Below are 20,532 nucleotides of genomic sequence, written 5' to 3'. Positions count from 1 at the left end.
ACCATTCAACAAAGAAGTTTATGAATACAGTACATCGAGATCAATGTCATCCCTTTGAACATTCTCACCTATACCTCCCAGTCTACCCCTTCCTTTAGTTTTCTTAATTTTTTAGCATGCGTATTGAATTTTTTTGCTAGTTTACAAAGCAGTTTATGTATGTAATGAATCGAGCTATGTCATCTCTTCAACATTTTCACCCCTCTTTGACTCACTCCTTCCCTTATTTTTCTTAGTTTTATGGTACACAAAATGAATTAACTACATTCTCCCCTTTTACCCCTTCATTAGTCTACTCCTCTCTCCTTGGCCCCACCCCATGACCTGTATTTCTTAAATGAGATACCTCAGAAGTCAGAATGCCTATTTAATTTTTGGACTACAGAATGTACAGGTTGTGTTATTCATCAGAGCTCTTAGGAGACCAGTGCACTGTTGATAAACAGTGATACAGGAATTGTTTTTTGATGTGTAATTCTCAACAGTGGATTTGAGAGAGTAAACCATGTTGGAAACAATTGTGCTGGCATCAGTTGTATGCAGGCTTTGTTTCATTTTCAGCATATGCAGAACAGATTTGGTATAATTCTTGAGGTCCCCAGGATTTTCCAGAATGGATCATTCATTTCTTTTCCTTCCTTCCTTCCTTCCTTCCTTCCTTCCTTCCTTCCTTCCTTCCTTCCTTCCTTCCTTCCTTCCTTCCTTCCTTCCTTCCTCCCTTCCTCCCTCCCTCCCTCCCTCCTTCCCTCTTCCTTCCCTCCCTCCCCCTTTCTTTCCTTCCTTCCTTCCTCCTTCCTTCCTTCTTTCTTCTTTCTTTCTTTCTTTCCTCTCTCTCTTTCTTCCTTCCTTCCTTCCTTCCTTCCTTCCTTCCTTCCTTCCTTCCTTCCTTCCTTCCTTCCTTCCTTCCTTCCTTTCTTTCTTTCTTTCTTTCTTTCTTTCTTTCTTTCTTTCTTTCTTTCTTTCTTTCTTTCTTTCTTTCTTTCTTTCTTTCTTTCTTTCTTGTCAGCTGTAGGGCTTGAACTTGGGGCCTGGGCCCTGTTCTTGAGCTCTTTTGATCAAGATTAGTACTCTACCACTTTGAGCCACAGTGTCACTACCTGTTTCTTGGAGGTTAATTGGAGATAAAAGTTTCACGGATTTTTCTGCCTGGACTGGCTTTTAACCTCAGTTCTCAGATCTCAGCATCCTGAGTAGCTAGGACTACAGGCATGAGCCACCAGCGCCTGGCTAGGATCATTTGTTTTAACCTAAAAGTCACCTCTGCACTAGCTCCTAATGAGAGTCAGGTTAATCTTGGAAGCTTTGAAGCCACGCATTTTTTTTTCCTAGCTTTGGGGAAAAAAAAATCCTTGACAGCTTCTTGTTCCATCTAGATTTGAAAATCAGTAGCCACCTTCATTGATACTTTTAGCTAGATTTTCTGGGGAACGTGCTGCAGCTTTTGTATTAATTTCTACTGCTTTCCATGCACGTTGATAAAAGCTTCTTTCCTATGCTTATCATGAACATTTGTTGTTTGTTTGTTTAGTACTGGTGTTTGAATGCAGGGTCTTATGCTTGCTCAGCCCTCTTGCTTCACTAGTGTTCTACTACTTGAGTCACATCTCCACTCTGGCTTTTTGTTGGTTATTTGGGAGATAAGAGTGTTAGACTTTCCTGGCCCAGCTGGCTTTGACTGCAGTGCTCCAGATCACAGCTTCCTGTATAACCTAAGATAATGGGTTCTGGCAAAAATAAACTTTTTCTTCTTCATTCAGCATTAGGAATTGAACAGCAGACTTTAAGCTTGCTAGGCAGGAAAGGCACACCTCCAGCTGCCCTCTTTTTAAATATGTTGTTTTTTGTTTGTTTGTTTTTCGTTAGCACTTATTAGTGGTACAAGGGTTTTTATTGTGACATTTTCATATATGTTTACAAAGTATCATGACCAAACTTACCACCGGCTATGTCATTCTCATCACTCCTCCCTGCTTCTAAACCATTTCAACAGGTTTCATTGTTCTATTTTCATACATAAATTTAAAGTCCTTGGATCATATTCACACACATTTATCTTTTCTGCTCACCCTTTTCCTTCCCTCTAGTACCCACACCCAAACAGGACCTGTTTTACATTCCTGTCATTCTTTTGTTTAAATGTCTATAATTTATTATCTTTTTCATAGTACAGATATTTCACAAACCTTTGCAGCTACTCATTCTGTAAACACCCCATACCTCAGTTTAAGATTGTGAATGTTTTAAGTTCTTCATTCAAGATATAGCTCTTCCACTTGCATAAGGAATCAAGAGCCTTTTCTCTTTAAGTTCTTTATATTTTATCATAAAGCCTGAAATCCAGTTAATCACAGTGAAAGATCAACATGATCTTTACAGCAAGACTTGAAACTTCATAATATTAAGTGTACTTGAAGAAGCATCCCATAATAAAAGCCTAGGTTTTCCTTTTCAGAAGTCAAGACAGTTAGAAACTCTGATTTCTATTTAAAAGCCCATTTTTACCTAAAAGTAAAACAACCTCCCATCCATAGTCATTTGATAAACTCTATGCAGTTTTACTTCCAGAGATTTATTTTTCCAAATGCAGTTCAAGTTATTTTGTCTATGATGTAAATAGCGTTGTGGAAGTGTAAAAAGATACTTTTAGAAGCAAGACTTTTTTTTTTTAGCAAGCTCATATCCATTAAAGCTTGTAAGTCCATAGTGGCCTTAACAACATATTATATATACATCACTATCAAAAATAAATTGGTGGAAATGACTAAAAAAGGGCTCTCATATTTTAATGATTTTTTAGTAATAATTGGTTAGATAAATTGACTATATAATCACTTAAATAAGAAGTCTGCCATTCATTTCTTGTGTGTATTGTTTAAAGCAGTGTCCCCATAGCATTTCACAATGTCTAATTGTATTTTAAATCAGATTAAACCTATTTCTCTCTTTCTTCATCCCACCTATCTCCCTATTATTCATCAACTTTCTGTGAGTTTTCTTATGCCATCTATACATAGATGCAGTGTATTTCAATATTATTTACCCTCCAACATTCTCTTTTCCTCTTTTTCTTCTCAGTTTCTTCAGTCATACAGTTACAGATTTGTTCTTTGTGTTATATTACATAATGATGTAGGTATGTATCAGTTTGTCTTTTAGGTGTAGCTTCTATATAGAGAAATCACTGTACCTTTGCCCTTCTGAGCCAGGCTTACTTTGTTTAGCTTGATGACCTCCATTTCCAATGATAAGACTTCTTGATGTGGGTGTCTGTAAACATTCAGTTGGAAAAGGCAGTATCTGTGAAGTACATAGAGTCAACTCAGTTAAATAAAGTATACATTGACTTTTTTTCTATTTTTTTTAACTATTGATCTTAGTTTTTACTGTAGATCTCAGCATGTGATTAATTTTCTTATTAATGTCTAAGACTTTCAAAATTTTTTTCTTAACTAAAACTTTATGGCTTTTTCCTATATTTGAATTGCCAGCATCATTACTCTTGGACTGTCTTGTCATTATAAGGTAAAATAAGGGTTTTTTGAACCTAAGTACCGCAGTACCGTGAAATGCTCATAACCCAGATGACTACTGAATAGCAGGGTGGGGAACATCTGGTTCTGGCAAGGAAACTGCAGTAAGACTCAAAATTCAATAAATCTAGGCCCTTGAATTGTTTTATAAAAATCTAACTGGCATTTGGCAGAAAGAAAAGATTCCTGCCCCTGGTAGTGTATATAGCATGGATAATCTGGGTAAAGGGACAATGAGAAGGAATACCATGGAATTTCATTACACTGGTCAGAATGACATATAATTAAAAATCTGTTAGTTATTTCTAGTATTTTCCATTTGATATTTTTGACTGTGTTTGTAGATAAAAGTAAAGTACAATCCTGGATCAGAGGGACTAATTGGATTGCTGGAAAATATGCGTTATCATATTTTCTTTTTTTTTTTTTTGGTCAGTCGTGGGACTCTGGGCCTGGGCACTGTCCCTTAGCTCTTCAGCTCAAGGCTAGTGCTCTACAACTTGGAGCCACAGCGCCACTTCTGGCTTTTTCTGCTTATGTGGTGCTGAGGAATTGAACCCAAGGCCTCACGCATGCAAGGCAAGCGCTCTACCACTGAGCCATCTTCCTGGCCCATCATTGTCAATTTTTAAGGGAATTTCCTTATTGTTTTCCATACTGGATGCTCATTTATAGCAATAGCATTCGAAGTCTTCCTTTATCAACATGTACTTGCTAGTGTTTGCAGTTATTTAGTCATCTATCTATTATCTATCCATCCATTCATCCGTCCACCTATATATCTAATTTTTTTGTGTGCTAGTCCTGGATCTTGAACTCAGTGCCTGGACACTGCTCTACTTTTTTTGCCTTTGGGTCATACCTTCTTTTTGGTGGTTAATTAGAGATAGAAGCCTTATGTACTTTCCTGCTCAGACTGGCTTTGAAACTTGATTTTCAGATCACAGCCTCCTGAGTAGTTCCTGGGAAAGATTACAGGTGTGAGCCACTGGTGCCCAGCTTATTTATTTTTATACTTTGGTGGTACTTGGGTTTAAACTTGATGCCTTCCGCTTCCTAGACTAGTGCTCTTTTACTGAGCCAGGCCTTCAGCCCTTATTTATCTTTCACATTATAGCCCTTCCTAACTGATATGAATGAGGAGATATCTTGTATTAGTTTCCTGATGGTTAGTGATGTTGAACATTATTTCTCAGGTACTTGTTAGCCATGTATATATATTTTTTATTGTGAAAATACTGTACAGAGGGGTTACAATTACATGGGCAAGATAATGAGTACATTTCTTATCAAGCATTGTAGCCTCCTCCTTTGTTAGCCATGTATATTTTAGACATGTATATTTTAAAAATTGCTATTCCAGTCATCATTTGCCTATTTTTCAATCAGGCTATTTTCTTTCTATTGAATTGTTTCAGTTTCCTATATGTTGTGGATATTAACCCCTGTCAGATGAATAGCTGATAAATAATTTTCTTTCATTCTACAGACTGATCCTTTAATTGATAATTTACTTTGCTGTGCAGAAGCCCATTGTTTTGATGCAATCAGCTTTATAAATTTTTAAATAAAAATTTCTTTAAAATTTTATGTGATTGTTATTCTGTTTGATTTTCTGTAATTATTCTTTTCCTCAGTTTACTTAATGTGTATTTGTACTGTTAATTCTTTCCTTTGTTTGTTAGACATGTAATACTGTTATAAATTGGTCATAGGTTAATTCTCTTGATGGATATTTAGGTTATTTTAAATTATTAGCTGTTATGTAAATGCTGCATAAAATGTTGTTATATATGTTTTTGGTTACTTGAGATTATCTATGGTATGCACACATAAGAACTGGTGAATTACATTGTGTTAACTTTGTCAACTCTGTTATCTTTCCTGGAAAATACGTGAGCTCTGAATGTCCCAGCCTTACCCATACTCGATATTATGCACAGTTACAATTCATTTATAAGGAACTAATAAGAGGCATAAATAGCCATACATATTCCTTGTCAACTGTAATTTTGCTTTATTGTTTGTTTACCTAAATGAGGACTGGCTTTTAGCTCTTTAGTTTTATTGAAATAGTGTCTTTGTTAAGCTTAGAGTTAATGATTACTTAGGGAAGTCTGTAAGTGTAATTTTCTCTGTTCCAAAGTAAGGATTATTTCATAAAGCCGTAAGTATGAAGTTGTCTCTTTGTTCATAATTTAAAGCCAGTGTTTCTCATAGGGTTTGTAGTCACCAAGGCTGGCATCACCAAGTTTGAACAGCTTCATGTCACTCATGAGTGACTTACACTTTCACAGGCGTGGCCTTGGTGCTGATGAGGCCCGTGTGTGTGTGTGTGTGTGTGTGTGTGTGTGTGTGTGTGTGTGTGTGTGTGTGTGTGTGTGTGTGTGCGCGTGTGTGTGTATTGTTAGCATCTTTGCAAGAACCAAGGAACTATTCCACTTTGTAGTCCTTTATGCCAGCATTAATGTGTATGCTTGAAATTTTTTAGTGCACTATACCACTTTGTAGTCCCTTAGGCCAGCATTAATGTGTATGCTTGTAATTTTTTAGTGGAAAAATGTTAAAAGTTTCTTAGTTTTAGCTTCTAGTAGTAAGCATTGTCTCCTGTGAGTGTGAAGGATTCCTGAGACCAGAAAACTTGAAAAGCACTGATTTAAAGACATTGTAGGTGAATGAATAAGCAAATTTTCTTTCTGATGGTTAAGTTGAATAATATAATTCCCTTTACAGAGGAATTCTGTTGACCTTCAAGCTATATATTATATTTAAGTAAATTTTCAATTCTTTGCCTTAAGATTTTGTTCATAGCTAAATTATATTTGTAACTGAAATATTTTCTAGGTGCTGACCTTAAGGAACGAGCCAAAATGCATTCCAGTGAAGTTGGGCCTTTTTGTCTCCAAAATAAGAGCAGTGATTAATGATATTGGTAAGCATATGACCTTACTCTTTCAGCATGCTGTAATGGTCTTTAATGTTTGAATTTAAAAGTCAAATATTCTTATATATTGTAAGTTTTAGTCAGATACTTGCATAATCAGATTGTAGTGGTCTGTGAGAGCTGATTGTCATTAAACAGCACTTAATATATTTAATTTGAAAAATTGTTTGAAATACTTTTATTACAGATGCCTCCCAAGTAAGATGGGATGGCATATGAAAATACTGCAAGCATTTTTTTAGAGAGTTGAAAAATTTGGCATAAGTTTTTTATCTAAACTGTCTATCTCTAAAATAACTGCATATACACCTTTATGGATTTTGATATTTTTGTTTCTTACATAAATAGGATCCTAACTATTTCCTTAGAACAATAATACATATCAGTTTATTTTATCATTTTCTGATTTCTTTTGTATATCAACCCACGGTATATCCAAACTTTTGAATTCTTTTTTATTAATAAGCATTTAACATTAAAAATACTTTTGCTATTTTTGTTATTTACTCACTGAAGCAGTGAATGTTACTTGTGTGTATAAGGATAGATTCCTAAATATAGAGTTCTATCCCAACTATAACTTAATCATTTCAAACTTTGTAACTCCTATCAAAATTGAGTTTTAAGAATATTGTAATAATTTGTATTCCTATCAGTTATAAAGTAGTATCCCATATTCTTGCCAGCATTTGATGTTATTATTTTTTTAGGTTTGTCAAAGGGCAAGAAAGCCATCTGAGTATATTAATTTTTCATTTTCCCACTGCTTGTATGATGTTTTATCCTTACAAATTAGACTTGCTTTTTCCCCTTCTGTAAACAATGTTTTATATCCTCCATCTTTCTATAGGAAGGAATATTAATTTAAAAGACATAGTAATCTTATAATATTTTATACATTACCTATTTTCCTAATGTACTACCTTAGCTTGTGTCCAATAGTTTAAAATTTAAACTTTTTAGTGGCTAAAGAATACCTAGGTTCTCTTCATTAGTCTTTTTCCTTGAAGATATTTATTTTAGGCAGTTTTCACACTTCAGTTCTAAATGAATGTAGTATTTTTTTATTTCTATTTTTGTTGTTGTTCTGGAGCTTGAACTCAGAGCTTCCTGCTGGCTTATCCAGTACTCTACCATCTGAATCATGTACTAATACTTGTTTTTTAAGCAAATGGGGAGAAATACCCTATTACGACTGTCATTAGAATTTTGCTAAGTCTTAAGAAAAAGTAAGTATCTTACACTGAATCATTTTATCTATGTGGTATATCGAGTATAGGGATCATTTATTCTTCCATGTCCTTGAGGAATGTTCTATAGTTTTCCTTGCAGTGGTCTTTGTCTTGTAACCACCTAAATGCCTCCCCTCCACCCATACATTCGTAGGATTCCTCTCACCTCCCATGTTAGATTTACAGGTCTTTAACTTAGAACCTTGCATTCTTGCTTGCTTGCTTATTCACCCTCTATCCATTGAGCTACAATTCTAATCTGACATTTGCTGGTTAACTAGAGATAGAGTCTGATAGATTATTGTGCCTGAACTATCTGCCTTAAACTAAGATCCCTCATCTCAGTCACCTGAGTAGCTACCATGACAGTAATGATCCACTAAGTACTTGACTTATTCCTAAATATTTTAATGCATTTCTTCCTTTGAATGGATCTTCCTACTTTTATTTGTGGCTCTTTGTTAGCATCGACCTATAGGAAAGTTACTAAATATTTTTTTTTTTGGGGGGGTCCGGTCATGGGGCCTGAACTCTGGGCCTGGGTGCTGTCTCTCAGCTCTTCAGCTCAAGGCTAGCACTCTACCACTTGAGCCACAGCGCCACTTCCGGCTTTTTTCTTTTTGCTTATGTGGTGCTGAGCAATCGAACCCAGGGCCTCAGGCATACAAGGCAAGCGCTCTACCACTGAGCTACCTTCCCAGCCTGAAAGTTACTAAATTTTATGTTTTTATAGTAGGTCAGTTTACTCATTGTTTATTCTTAAATATTTTTTGTGTTTTCTAGATGAAAAGTACATTATGCATCAATAGTTGTAAATAATGCAGTTTTTACCTTTTATTTTGATCCAGATTTAGTCTTACTCATTTTTCACTTTATTTATTTTTTACATTGAGTAAGGCCCTCAGTACATTATTAATTTGTTGAAACGAGTGTGTTCATCTTTGATTTTAGTGTCTTGAGTGCTTTTAATATTTTGCTAGTAATTAGCAAGTTAGGGCGACCCTACCCCCCACTCCTATTTCAACTTGATAGACATTTTTGCTGTTTTCTGTGGTACTGGGGATTGAACCAAGGGTCTTGAGCTTGCTAAGCAAGTTCTGAAACTTGATCCATGGCCACAGCCGTTTTGTTTTTAGCGTATCTTTGAGATATGGTCTTGCTAACTGATGAAGCTGGCTTTGAACCACGATCCTCTTGCTTCTGCTTCCTGAGTAACTGGGGTTACAACTATGTGCCAACCTACCAGCATTACAGTTCTTTAACAAAGAAAGAAAGATTAAAGTTTTTCAGCTGCTTTAAAAACATGTTAGGGGGCTGGGAAGATGGCTCAGTGGTAGAGTGCTTGCCTTGCATGCCTGAGGCCCTGGGTTCAATTCCTCAGCACCATATAAGCAAAAAGAAAAAAGCCGGAAGTGGCGCTGTGGCTCAAGTGGTAGAGCACTAGCCTTGAGCTGAAGAGCTGAGGGACAGCGCCCAGACCCAGAGTTTAGGCCCCACGACCGGACCCAAAAAATAAAAAATAAAAACATGTTAGGATTGTAATTATATATTAGAATTTATGTCGATTAGTCTTTACTATACAGAGTTCTATCTAGTATTTCTGCCCATGGCCTTATATGAAAACTAGAAAACTCCCTATCCAGTCATTATGGTCAGAGATGTGATGATATTTAATATTGATTACATTTAATTTGTGTTTCATATACTAGAAAATGAGATTGATCTAATTTTGTTTTTTGTTGTTGTTTTTTCTGATTTACTATTAAAATAGCAAGGAAGGAATTGAATGTTTCCATCATTTTGTGGAAACATTTTTTTACTAAAAAGATTAGTAGAATTGACCATTAACACCTTTTGGTGGCTTAGATGATGTTATTGGATGTTTACAAGCTAAGAATGGAAAATTATATATGTATAATTTTGTAGCTGTAGGGTGCCATAGCTGAACATTTTTGTGTGTGTGTGATGATAGTAGCTTTCCTGCTCTGGGTCCTGTTGTAGTTTTAAAATATTCTTTAATAGTTGTGAACATTTTGTATTACAATATTTCAATAGACAAATATTTCAAAGTACCTTTTATGATGATTTAGTGAGATTTTGAAGTTCTAGATCTAATCTATTTATGTAATATTCTAAAATCCAGGGAGAGGTAAAGTTAATGAGATATATAGTAGTGCTGCAGCTTTGATATTGTAGCATAAAAGCAGCCATAGATAAATGTGTATTTCTTGCTTGGCACCAGTGACTTACACCTATAATCCTAGCTACTCAGGAGACTGAGATTTGAAGGTCACAGTTTGAAGATAATGTGGGCAGAAAAATCCATGAGACTCTTAAATCCAATTAAGCACCAAAAAAGCCAGAAGTTGAGCTATAGCTCAAGTGGTAGAACAAGCACTTAGCCTTGAGCAAAAAAGCTCAGTGACAGCACCCATGCCCTAAGTTTAGACTGCAGGACCTGAAACAGACAAAACAAAACAAAACAAACTTTGTGTCTCCTGAAGTCTGAAACAAGCCCAGAGAGCCAGTGTTATTTTGAGGTTCTAGTCCTGTAGTAAGAGTGGAAACATACATAAAGTCTGAAAAAGTGTATTCTCCTCAGGTGGCATGATCTCCATCAGATCTCCATCAAAAAGCCAAAAGGATCCAACAAATTATTAGAAATAGTGTTACAAGATGACTGGAAGTACAATCCGTATTAAAATGTTTTTGTCAAGCTGGGTATCAATGGTACCACTCTAGGATGTTGAGGTATGAGAATTGTTGGTTGAAATCAGCCCACATAGAAAAGTCTGACTCTATCTCTAATTAACCAGTAAAAATCTGGACCCAGAAGTACAGTTCAAATGGTAGGTTAGAATGCCAGCTGTGAGCAAAAAGCTGAGTAAAAATGTGAGGCTCTGAGTCCAAGCCCTGGTACCAGCACAAAGTAAATAAATAAGTAAATAAACACATAAAGGAAATAAAAACAATCAGTTGCTTTTATTTTTATATCAGCCACAGACAAAAGGTATTACAAAATGAAGCCATTAGTTGCATATAATCCTAGCAACTGAAGAGGTTGAGATTTAGGGATTTTAGAGCTGGTCCAGGCAGAAAAATATGAGACTCTTATTTACTTAAAACTTGCAAAAAGCCAGAACTGGAGGCCTGGCTCACACTGTAGAGCACCAGCTGTGAGTAAAACAAAGCACATGGTCCTGAGTTCAAAACCTAGTACCTGAGAAAAAGATGCCATTAACACCAGAAATAAAAATATACCATTTACACTAGAAAGGAAAATGACTTAGAATGCTTGCAATATGTGAACAAAATTATGAAACTTCCTTGTAAGACATTTGATGTCCTAGTCTAATAGTTTTGTTTGTGCAAGTGACTATTCTTTAAGAATCTAGTAACTGCATGATTATGTTTTCTATCATCTTTATCTTAAAGTCATAGATATTCTATTCAATAATGTAATTGTCCTCAGGATATTACAAGCTCAGGCTAACATTTTCTTAAAGATAATTGTTATTAGATTATTTTTATTTTGTTGTAGAAAAGGTACATTTTATACCTAAAGATCTACCACTGAGCCACCTTCCCAGCCCACAAAACACTGATTTCTGTGTGAAGTTATAACACTGGGAGAGACACATAGGGAGTTACTACACAGAGAGGAGAACTAGAAAGGAGAATGAGGAAGAATCTGATCCACATGAGAGGTAGGAAGAATGCAATATTGTGAAAGCCTAATGGAGAAAATGTTTCAAGGAGCATTTGAGCAGATGCTGCTGATAGGTCAAATAAAATGAGCATTGAAGAGTTGACTGCTGGATTTGGTACTATTTGGCATTGGGAACTTTTTTAACTCCTCATTTTCCTCTTCTTTCTCTTTTCTTCCTTCTTCCTCTTTCCACCTCCTCGCTCCTTATCCCTCTTCCCCACTTCTCTTCCTCTTTTTTCCCCCTTTTCATTCTTTAAATAGAGGAATGTTAGTGCTATCAGCAGCTGCTGTCCAGTCTGGCAAATGCTTTTTAAAAATTAATTTCTTGGTCAATCTTGGGAGTATCCTCTTCATGCCTCTTCAGTCCTTCTTGGCTTTTTAAATGTAGATCCCATTTTTGAAAAACATACCATGCTTGTTATGGACAAATGCTTTCTATGATTTAGCTTCGTATAGATAAACTCTAAATAAGATTATTTGGAGAGTGTTCTCTAAAAGATACATGTATACACTTACATAGAGAACAACAGTCCGAGTTATCATGGCTTACTCATAATCTCTGACATAAGTTCCAGAGTCACTGAATATGAATAAGACATGAATAATTTTTTACTAGTCTAAAGTATTGAACTTGTCATTTTACACACTTTGCCATTGTATTCATTTTAATTGCATAAAATGTTAAAGTAGGAAATATACTTACAAAGGTATAAATAAATACACTTAAAACTCTCCCTTTAGGACAGCGCCCAGGCCCAGAGTTCAGGCCCCATGACCGACAAAAAACAAAAAGAAAAAACAACAACGAAAAAACTCTCCCTCTACATTAGCATTCAGAGGCATATGAGTACTGAATACTGAAGAGCTTGCATATATTCCATGCATATCTCTTTTAAGCTTTCCAGCCCATTTAAAGATGACTTGTTTTATGCATAAAAACACAGAGATAATTGATTTTTTACACTTTAATGATTTGTTAACATTTCATTGTAGTCATAGCTCTTTTAAGTAATGTTTGTTTTACTTTATCTGAAATAAAACATACCCTGGAAGTACTGAGTTAGTACTCATTAACTAGTCCTACATGTTGAAAAGTTACACATTTGTATTTTGTTTTCTTTTATCCAAGTGATTTATAAATTTTTATTTTAGATGTATTGTGTGAAGAATGAATTAATGAAGAATTTTCAAAGTTTGCTGATTTGTCACTGCATTGCAGATCTGAAATGTTTATGTTCTCTAGGTGTCTTTTGTGTGTTGAGGATCAGAGAAAAATTTAAAATATGTAATTAATGTAGTTAAATTAGCTGTAGTTTATTATTTTTTTTAAATTTAATTTAATTTTATTTGTGAACATACTGTACAGAGGAGTTACAGTTACATGGGCAGGATAATGCGTACCTTTCTTACCAAGCATTGCAGCCTCCTCCTTTGTTTACCCTTCACATCCCTTCCCAGCCTCCCCCCTTCCCCCCCAATCCCAATCCTTCTCCTTCCCCCCCCCCCCAGCTGTAGTTTATTATGCCCTTTATTTTTTATTTTCCTTATTTGTTATGGTGACTAGAAATGAAAAGTCCTGGATTTGAGAGACTAATTGATAGAACACTAGTGAATTGTTTTTCTCATGGTTACTTACAGAGCTCAGTTTTAGTTTGCTTCATCTTTTGTCAAAAATAATGGGAAATGAAAGCAGGTATCTAGAAGGTCATCTTCATTATCATCTCCATTCTGAGTTGTTGATCATAGTTCTTTGTTAGTTTGGGATGTATGGCTTTTTCCTCTTTTTAAAATGTTACTGTCTTTGCTGTTGTTCATAGGATGTCAATCACATTGTGATTTTGGTAGTGTAGAGCAAAATTGTGTTCGTTAAGCAGGAGCAATGGATTTAACAAACAAATACTAACTACCATAGTAAATTATTATTCTAGAATTTGACGAAACCCTTACACACACACACACACACACACACACACACACACACACACAGTGTTGGCCTTGTTGCAATTTTTCTGTACTTTTTGATTTTGTTGTGCTTTTGTGGTTTGTTTGATCTATGGGCTTTATTCCAATAGTGTGAAAGGGTTCTATTTTTTAAATCTGCCTTGTTATCATCATTATACTTTAGATAATATACCTGATCCATATTTTCTTAGGAAAGTTTTATTGCCATGAATGATGGCAAAATGAGTATATTTCCATTTTTAATTTCTTCCACTTTTTTACTTCTGCCATTTTTCCTATACTTTTAAATTTACACATGCCTCTATTTCTTGCTTGATGAATTCTGTTAACCTCGTTGTTCATAAAAGATGAAATTAATTGTACTTTGTTTTATTGGTATTATTTTCATGTCAATTACTTCATGTAATTAAAAAGCTTTATTGAAATTTGACATACTATAAATTGAACATATTGATTTGTAAAAACATGACCACAGTCATAATGAGTGATTTGTGTCCATTCCTCTTAGAAATTCCCTCACTGCCAATTATAATTCCTTTGTCTTATCCTCTGATCTCCATCTGTCCTTAGGCAGTTACTAAATTTGCTTTCATTATAAATTAATTTTCATAGTTTAGAATTTTATAAAATTAACAATATACCCAGATGCCCTACAGTAGATGAGTGGATTAAACATGTTATACAGAATGGAATTTTATATAGCCACTAGAAAAAATAATGTAATTTGTAGGGTAATGGATGGACTTAGAACAAATCATGTTAAGTGAGGTAGGCCAAGCTCAGAGAGACAAACAGGTGTACATTTTTTATCATATGTGGAACCGAGATCTAAAATACATAAAAAGTTATACAGGATTCCAGGCATTCGCACACAGTGAGACCAGAGGAGGATGCTCTTATGAGATGAACACAAAGGCACAATATCCATGTACATCTGATCATGTAAAATAATATTTATCAGAATGAAAAAAGGAATATAGCTGGGCAATAGTAGCTCACAGCTATAATCCTAGCTACTCAGGTGACTGAGATCTGAGGATTATAGTTCACAGCATGCCCATGCAGAAAAATCCATAAGACTTACCTACCTAAAAAGCCAGAAATGGAGCTGTGACTAGAGTACTAGCCTTGAGGAAAAAAAAAAAAAAAAGCTCAAGGACAGCAGCCTGAGTTCAAGCTCCAAGAGTGGCACACACACCTAGAAGTTAATAATTTTCTATATTTTCTTTATCTAAAATCATTTTCTTTTGATTCATTGGTTGTACAGTGTGTATCAGAAGATAGTGCTGCATTGTGGGTGTTGAATTGTGTTCAGTTTGGGGTTCTTATGTGTAAAGCTACTACAGACATTCTTGTGTCTTTATCATCTTTACATTTTTGCCTTTTACTCTGATTTAGGTGTCTTCTTGATTTGTCCCATCCAAGAATATTATCTGTCAAGATATTTTTCAGCTTTTTGATACTCATTTTGTTAAAATATCTTCTAATCATTCAGTGGATTCCACTGGGGAATCTTACTTGTGTGTATAACAGACTTTAGTCAATTGGATTGTTTATATATCCATATTTACGTACATACATTGTTTAGACCTAAGGTCCACATGCAAGAGAAACCATGTACCCTTAGTCTTTCTGAGCTTGGTTTACTTTATTCAGTCTTTTTTTTTTTTTTTTGCAGATCTATTTCCCTGCAAATGACATATTATTCTTCCTGATGTCCCAGAGGCTTTGGAAGATTGTGGTTTTATTTTCATGAGATTCTAGGAACTTTTTTATTTCCTCCCTTATTGCCTCTGTGTCTCACTAATCACTTAGCAGTATGTTGCCAGTCTACATGAGTTCAAATTTTTCTTTCTGCTATTAACCTCTAGTTTTATTCCACTGTGCTTTTATACAGGACAGGACATTTATTTGAGTTTTCTTGTATTTGCTAAGACTTAGTTTATATCCTAAGATATGATGATCTGTTTGGGCTGCTGCTGAGAGGAATATGTGTTGTACAGATGCTGGATGAAATATTGTCTAGCTATCTTAAATCCAAGTGGTCTAAAGTATCCTATAAATCTGAGATTTCTATATTGATTTTTTTTTTTTTTTGCCTTGATGACCTATGTGTTGGTAAAAGTGGAGTGTTGACATCTTCTGTTATCACTGTGTTGGGAGTCTATGTGTATTTTTAAGCCCGATAGTATTTGTTTAATGAAGTGGAGTGCACCAACATTTGGAGTATAAATATGAAGGGTTGTTAGTCTTCTTGATGGATAGTACCATTTATCAAATGAAGTACCCTTCTTTGTCTTTTCTGACTAATTTTAATTTAAAATATACTTTACTGAGTAGGAGAATAGCTTCCCTAGCCTATTTTGGGGATCTATTGGCTTGGTAGGTCTTTTTTCAGACTTTCATTCTAAACCAATGTTTGTTTCTATCAGATAGATATATTTCTTGTAGACAGCATATGGCTGGGTCAAGTATTTTAATCCAGTTTATTATTTTATATCTTTTAATAGAGTGATTGATATTGGGTGTTAAGATTGATAGATGCATAGTAGCACCTGCCATTTTAAAAAAATAATGGTTCTATATTCTTACCCTCTCAACTGTCTATTTGTCTGCTGGGATTTGTTTTCTGTTTTTGTTTTGTTTGTTTTGGTTATGTTTATCTTCTTCTTTGTGTAGTATATTTTTTAGTACTTTCTGTAGTGTTTGTTTGGTGGTTATAAATTGTTTTAGCTTTTATCATGGAATATTTCCATTTACCCTTTCGTTAGGAAATAGCTTTGTTGGGGATAAAAAGTTTTCAGTAAGTGACTTTGAGGACATTGAAAACATAATTCTAAGATCTGCTTTGCTTTTAAGTTTTCTTTTGAGAGCTTTGCTGTTATTTTTTAAGTAGGCTTCACTTTGTAGGTTGCATCTTTTTTTTTCCTCACAACTTTCAGTATCGTTTATTTGTTGTCTGTATTTATTGTTATAAGTCTATACATGTCATGGAGATGTTTTAGTATCATCTATTCTACATACCTGTGGTACTTGAATGGGCTTCTCTTTTGGAAGATTTTAGCTGTTTTCTGCTATTGCTTTGTTGAATATGTCTTCTATATCTTTAGTTAACATCTCCTTTCTAGTATGCGCATGATTTACAAATTAGGTTTTAAAATAGAATCCTGATGTTCCTGTAGGTTCTTTTCATGTGTTTTAGAAGTGATCTTTTTTTCTGTCATGTGCTTTCTCTACAATGTCTAATCTATGTCCAAACCCTAAAATTCTGTCTTACATGTTGTTGACTCTTACTGTTGAGGCTTTCTACTTTTTTTGGTCAGATGTGGCGTCTGAACTCAGGACCTGAGGTCTTTCATTCAAGGGTAGTTCTCTCTCTGTTTGAGCTATAACTCTACTTCTGGTTTTCTGATGGTTAATTGATGATAAGAATATCACAGACTTTCCTGCTTGAGCTGGCTTTGAACTGCATTTCTCACATCTCAATCTTCTGAGTAGCTAGGATTACAGGTGTGGGCCACCAGCACCCAGCCTCCACTTTGTTTTTAATTTCCTAATTTCAATTTGGTTTTTCCCTTGGATTTCTCTCTTTTCATTGGAATCCTTTTTTATGTTTTGTACTGACTTTTAAGCTTCAGTTGGTATATGCTTGATTTTCATTAAGCTTTTTATCTGTATTCTCACTTGATTCTTTTGTTTGTTTGCTTGTGTCCTTCATTTTTGAAATTGATTATTGCTATCTTTCATTTTATTGAATATTCTCAGTGAGTTTGAGCTCAGTGTTTGGAATTTCCTCCACTTCAATGTCATTCTGATTCTTTGTTGTGGTATTGATGATACTTTGAGGTGACCTATTTCATACTTTTGTTATATGTCTTGTATTTCTGGGTTTCATTCGAAGAGACCTTATGTATTAGGCTTCTAATCATTTAGAGTCTTCCCTTTGCATTAGTCTCTACAGTCTCACAGGATTTGGATATAAACTAAGATGTGTTGTTTCTACCTCCCAATCACTAATGGGTTTGTATGTCTACTTCATAGTTTTACTAATTGAAATCCCATCCAGATTTTTTTTTGGGGGGTCTGGTCATGGGGCCTGAACTCTGGGCCTGGGCGCTGTCCCTCAGCTCTTCGTCGTAGTGCTCTACCACTTGAGCCACAGCACCACTTTCAGCTTTTTTCTTTTTTGCTTATGTGGTGCATGCAAGGCAAGCACTCTACCACTAAGCCACCTTCCCAGCCCACATTTTTTTACAAACAGTAAGATAGGATTTTTTTTTTTTTTGTCTACACAACCAATTCTGTCATATTTGTAGGGATCTCAGGTATTTGTGATACCATTGAGAGGTTAAGCAGATGAGAATACATGTTAAAGGCATTATATAGAACTTAGCTATCAAGAGAAGAGAGTGTGAGAGAGAAGATACAGGATATGAAAGATGGGGAAAAGGAGAGGTTGAATGTAATGATAGCAGTTGCTAATATTAGATATTGTAGAGAGGTGGTTAAGCACCAGTGAGTTACAGGGAAAGGTAAATTTAAAAGAACAGACAGAGTAAGCTAGAATTCTGTAGCAGTAAATGTAGTGAAGGAGGACAAAAAAAGAAAAGGGGGAAAAATCCAGCTTCTTTTTTCTGCTTCTGGTAGATGAGATTGAGTGTTGGCTAGCTGTTCTCTATTTCCCACATTGCTTGGCTCTTCCTGAGCTAGTTGCTGCTGGAATCTGGGATGAACTGGTGTAGTAGCTTTCCCAAGAACTGATGCATGGTTCTGTCCTCTCCTGGGACCACTAGAGAGCTGGACCTAGGAGCTGGGCATGAGGATGGCTTATAATGCCAAATCTTTTTTAGGGGCTCTAGGTCTGGGGTACGAGAGTTAACTATGACCAGAATTTTAAGAGCATGGAAGGAAAACAAGCTGTGGTAATGGTAGCTCGAACCTGTAATCCCAGATACTTTGGTAAAGGAGATAGGAGATCAAGGTTCCAGTGTCTTCTGTTCTTCCTTTAAAGCAGTTGGCATGGTGCCTGGCATGTTTGAAGCAGTAACTGAGTTTGGTCAGTTCAATTGAGTTCAGACTTAGCTGGTTTCCATATGTGTGTGATGCTGAGTATCAGTGTCAACTCAGTATGATTAACATTGATGAACTCAAACTAAACTCTAGATCTTATGATCTTGGTTTGAATATTGTCAGGAATACAAGTAGCGAATCTCATTATAGGAAAGAGTAGGTTCTTTTAAATAACTGAATTATATTCTTGGGAGTGAGCTGTGGCTCAAGTAGAGCACTAGCCTTGAGCAAAAAAGCCAAGGGGCAGTGCCCCGGACCTAATTCAAGCCTTAGGTCTCACACACTTGTATACACACACACACACAACAAAAATCTCAGAAACCTGAAAAAAATTACAAGTATTCTTTTTTTGGTTGAGGAAATTGTAAGCTATATGTCATATCAGATGGTTTTATAAACAAGTATTGGATGTTCTAAAGATGCTGGAGCTTCATCTTACAGTGTCTTATATTAATAATGTATGGTTGAGTTATTCTATATGTACTCTTATGAGCTTCAGACACAGCTGTGCTGTTTAGGCAGACACAGTTTAGTGTAATCACTCAGCACAAAATCTGTAGTACACTGGCCAGGGCATCCTTCTGACTAGAGTTCTCTCCCTGTGGCAGGATCCAGTGGGAATTTGCTCCACCATCATTTTGCTCATATTCTTCTGGCTTTAAGAGAGGTTGAATACCTCTTCTATCGTATTGCTACTGGGCATTTTTTCCTCCATTTTTTCTCAAAAAAAAAAAGTTCTTTTCCTTTTCTGTCTTGATGGAGTCAGAACAAAGTGGGGCCATCCTGGATGCAAATGTGTGTGGAAGAGAATATTTGTTTTCAGCATTTGGTTCTTGACACAAGGACTCCTTCTGTAAGGGAATATTGCTTCTGCTCATCTGTTTTGCATCCCAGCAACTTGTTGAGCTTCTCTATTTGTGGACAAGTGAGCTGTTATGCATAGAAGATGGTTAGCTTTGGCTTTTGTGTTTAAGGCCCAGGGTGTCTAAGGCTTGACTCTTAGAAGTGGAAATACGCCCCCCCCCCCTTGACCCCCAGTGTTCCTCTGTACCTCATCCAGGCAGTGGTCCTGGAATAAGCCTCCAGGAGAGCCAGGGTGCAGCCAGCTGGCAGGCTTTGCCCATGGCTTGTTTTGTATAGTTTTTGTGGTTCCTTTAAAAGTTGATGGGAATGGGAGAAAGTACATTAAGCCAAAAGTACAGTTTTACAAATTTAGGAATAATTAGGAATTTATTGCAATACTTAATTGATTTACTTTCGAATCTGAAGATTTCAGTATTTAGGCTTTTATCATACTGTAGGTGGGCTCTTTTTGTTGAAATACATTTCTTTGTTTTGTTTGGGAGCACTAGTCCGAGCAAAAGTTAAAAAATCATGACTGACAGTAGCATTTTTTTTAAATAATGAGACTGTGTATGTGTTTGTAGAGGATTATAGATATCCTACATTATGTGAAAAGTACACTTGGAATTGTAGCTCCTGTCCCCACTATGTCTCCAGTCACCCTATGCTATAGTGTCTTGCAAACTGCTTTAGGGCACCCAAGGCCTGGTGTGCTTCTTTCCCCTTTTTAAATAGCAAAACTGTTTGTTTGCTTTAATTATATTTTTAGGAGCATTTCAAAGGATTATTATCTTCTTTGTCATACCTGGCTCATTTCCTGGAATGAAACTCAAAATAGATACTTATCCTGCTGGTTGTGTAACGTATTGAGTCATAATTTCTCCTACTGCTGCTGGGACTGGCTGTTGCCTATTGGATCTCAGTTCCTGTTTTAGTCATTGGTGTTTCTGCACCACTGCCATTTTCATATTCTTTTGGATCTTTGAAACTAGACCCTCTATTGCTGCTGCTGCTGTTCCTCCTCTTCCTCCTCCTCCTCCTCCTCTTCCTCCTCCTCTTCCTATTCCTCCTCCTCTTCATCCTCTTCTCCTTCTTTTCCTTCTCCTGCTTCCTTCTTCCTTCTTTCTTCTTTTGTGCTGGTCCTGAGTTTTGAACTCAGGACCTGGATGCTGTCCCTGAGATTCTTTACTAAATGCTAGTGCTCTACTAGCATTGAGTCACACCTTCACCTGCAGTTTTCTG

At 35.8% G+C, this 20,532-nt stretch overlaps 1 protein-coding gene across 1 annotated transcript in view; it reads left to right on the top strand.

Annotated features, from left to right (window-relative positions):
- Positions 1–20,532, top strand: part of Auh (AU RNA binding methylglutaconyl-CoA hydratase) — a 148,605-nt gene that overhangs the window by 53,614 nt on the left and 74,459 nt on the right. The window contains 2 exon segments of the mRNA XM_042686877.1: positions 6,375–6,424; positions 6,426–6,462. Of these exon segments, the coding sequence (XP_042542811.1) occupies positions 6,375–6,424; positions 6,426–6,462 (87 nt within the window).

The sequence above is a fragment of the Dipodomys spectabilis genome, unplaced genomic scaffold (genome assembly GCF_019054845.1).
Source record: "Dipodomys spectabilis isolate Male_0828 unplaced genomic scaffold, ASM1905484v1 ptg000098l, whole genome shotgun sequence".
Lineage (NCBI taxonomy): Eukaryota > Metazoa > Chordata > Mammalia > Rodentia > Heteromyidae > Dipodomys > Dipodomys spectabilis.
The sequence above is the reverse complement of the archived record's forward strand: the minus strand, read 5'-3'. Positions and strand labels throughout refer to the sequence as shown.